We start from the raw sequence: 2475 nt of genomic DNA, 5'->3' as shown, positions 1-2475 counted from the left end.
GGGCTGCCTGCAGTAACTAACGATAGAAGATGGCGCAGGTGTAGTTGTCGTCGGCCGAAAATCTCCGTCCCACAACTTTTCGCGTCTTTGAATGGAGCAAAATACAAAATTTAATGCGGGATCGTCAGCTTGGTAACCCTGTTGAAAAAGTACCAGCATGAGATCTTGCCAGTGAGGGATGCTAGTAAGACGTCTGGAACGTTTGATAGAGCTGCCCGCGGCAGGCTCTCATCAGCAACACCGGCACGGGACCGAGTGATCCTTGCAAAACGCAAAGTTGAAACCAACAGGATTCTCAAGAGCAGATATGGGTTGTAAATATGCGGCCGAGGCTCTTCTTATCCAGGATGGCGCGTCTGGTCTGCCGATGCCCTCCTGCACGTTGGCAGATGTTTGTGACGGGTCAGGATTGAACCCTTCACTAAAGGAAGAGTTTCTCGAACCAGGAGCAGACACCGGCAGGGACTGCGGCGTAGGATAGGGCCCCGAATCTCTCGCATTGTCGACTTCTGTCGCTTTGTGGTTGCAAGGTGGTCTTGTTGGGCCGCCAGGCCACCGAGCGAGTCCGGTAAGCTTAATGGAAGGGTCAAAACAAATGAAGACCAAAGGACGTCTGGTCTGAGGCCCTCTTTGCCCAATAGCGTATACCAATGAGCGCTCGTCCATTACCCCCGAGATGTTACCGAATGTACTCTGGCCTTTGGGACAGAGTATGTTATCCAGTGCGTCAAGGTGCACATTTCGTTGGCTCACGTCAACCTCTGGTGGCCAAGATGAGATCTCGTTAGGCCCATGGGTCTGGTGGGAGACCTGAGCAGAACTGTCAGCTGGTGACTCTTTCGGAACCCGGCCGGTTCCGCTTTGGGAGAAACGAGAAATTGAACGTATTTGCGGTCTTTGCGTCATCGCTTCGGTAGCGACTGGATCATTTACCAGGTCAACGAATGATCCGCAAGCCTGATTATAAGAACGTATAAAACAGTGGCTCAGGGTTATAGTCGGCAATGTTGAGCCGTCATCGCCCCTGTGAGCGTAGGTTGTGTCCTCTTTCTTCTCCAATGAGACTAGCTTAGTAGATGAGCAGCGCGGGGTTGATATATATGCGTTTTGGTGTGTGTCAGCTTCGGTATCTCTGTCACCAGGGTCAACGGGAGGAGTCGCAAAAACGAGTTCCTTTCTGTAGGCTGTTCTCGCGCTGGAAGATTCGTTGACAAGCCATTCTCTTCGGCATTCTGACACCATAATATTTCCCGTGACCAAGTCTTTCGCGAGCTGCAAAGTACTCCATCGATCATCTATCGGCCCGTCTTTGTGATCTCGTCTCAGCATAGATTCTTTCGACGCCAGCTGCATGTCTCCAGGCTGGGTACTGCCGACAGGCAATCGAAAACCGTAATAATATGATAGCGAGTCTGTTTCGTATACTTCGAAACTGTTCAGGCTGGACAAGCCATAGAAATAGCCATCGATAATTTCAAAACAAACGGTGGCTCCGATATCTGAACCAGCTAGGTCTTCGAGATCCAAGTGACCAGGTATCCATTGCTTGGTCTGTAGATCAAATCGTCGTAGGACCCATCGTTTGAAGCCATCATCCCCAGTAACCGAGTGAGTGCCGTAGTAGAGGTAGTCCTGATTGTTACGCACAAATAGCTTAGAGGTTGACTCGAGACGTTGGGTTGTGAGAAGCGTTCTCTTCTCCACGTTGATGATAACCAAGCGACTTCGACCTTCGTTCTTGGGTGGGCTGTAAAGACAAGATAATATTCCATGGGCGAAGTATATTGGACGGAACTTGTACTTATTATTGGCGAAATTCGCCCCCGGAACAGATTGTAGCAGCATTCGGGTATCGATGATGTCCTCTGAGTCCGACGAGGCATGCAAGTTGAGGAGACGCAGCACCTCGTAACTTTCCGTATAGCAAAGCGTGCCATTGCAGTAGATGAAGTCAACTGCATGAGCGACCAGAGCTGTGGTGTATGGCTTGGCAGTGGCGATAGCGTCCTGAAGCTTGACCAGTCGCCGCAAGCAGCGAGCATATTGCTTCGAGGAGCGGGCAGCTAGGAAATCAGCTGAGTACGGCGCATGAGTCTAAGCCACCAAGTCAGCGCGGCTCAAGAATGATTATAATCGTTGCTCCAAGACGATGCTCACCTCCAATGCAGCCCGGCAAATATCGTCATTGCTCACGAGGTACCTGAACTGTCTACAAGCGAGGCTTAAGTTGAATATGTCGTGTAAATTCAAAGAATTTGCGATATAAGTCATAATCTCGATAGGCAGCCTTTGCATTCTTGCAAAGTCGACGGCTGCCATAAACCCGCCTTTCTAGCATTCGGCCAATAACTTGTCGTAAAAGAGCGAAAGATCGAATGCCAAACTTTCATCAGGCAACCGGGGGGTTGTAAATTAGGTAACGTAAGGTAACTTGAGGGAGGGGCGGTCATGTGCGAGACAGCCGGTGGAGGTGAT

General features: G+C 50.3%; 1 protein-coding gene across 1 annotated transcript; it reads right to left on the bottom strand.

Annotated features, from left to right (window-relative positions):
- Positions 1–231: 231 nt before the first annotated feature.
- CCOS01_05774 (F-box domain-containing protein) lies at positions 232–2271 on the bottom strand (the record flags this gene model as incomplete). Its single annotated transcript, XM_060453951.1, has 3 exons — positions 232–1068; positions 1105–2094; positions 2158–2271. The coding sequence occupies 3 exons, from the start codon at positions 2269–2271 to the stop codon at positions 232–234; spliced, it is 1941 nt and encodes a 646-aa protein (XP_060315723.1).
- Positions 2272–2475: the final 204 nt, after the last annotated feature.

This window comes from Colletotrichum costaricense (assembly GCF_030867565.1).
Source record: "Colletotrichum costaricense strain IMI 309622 chromosome Unknown Scaffold_5.1, whole genome shotgun sequence".
NCBI lineage: Eukaryota > Fungi > Ascomycota > Sordariomycetes > Glomerellales > Glomerellaceae > Colletotrichum > Colletotrichum costaricense.
Note: the sequence above shows the minus strand (reverse complement) of the source record. Positions and strands in the feature narration are given on the sequence as shown.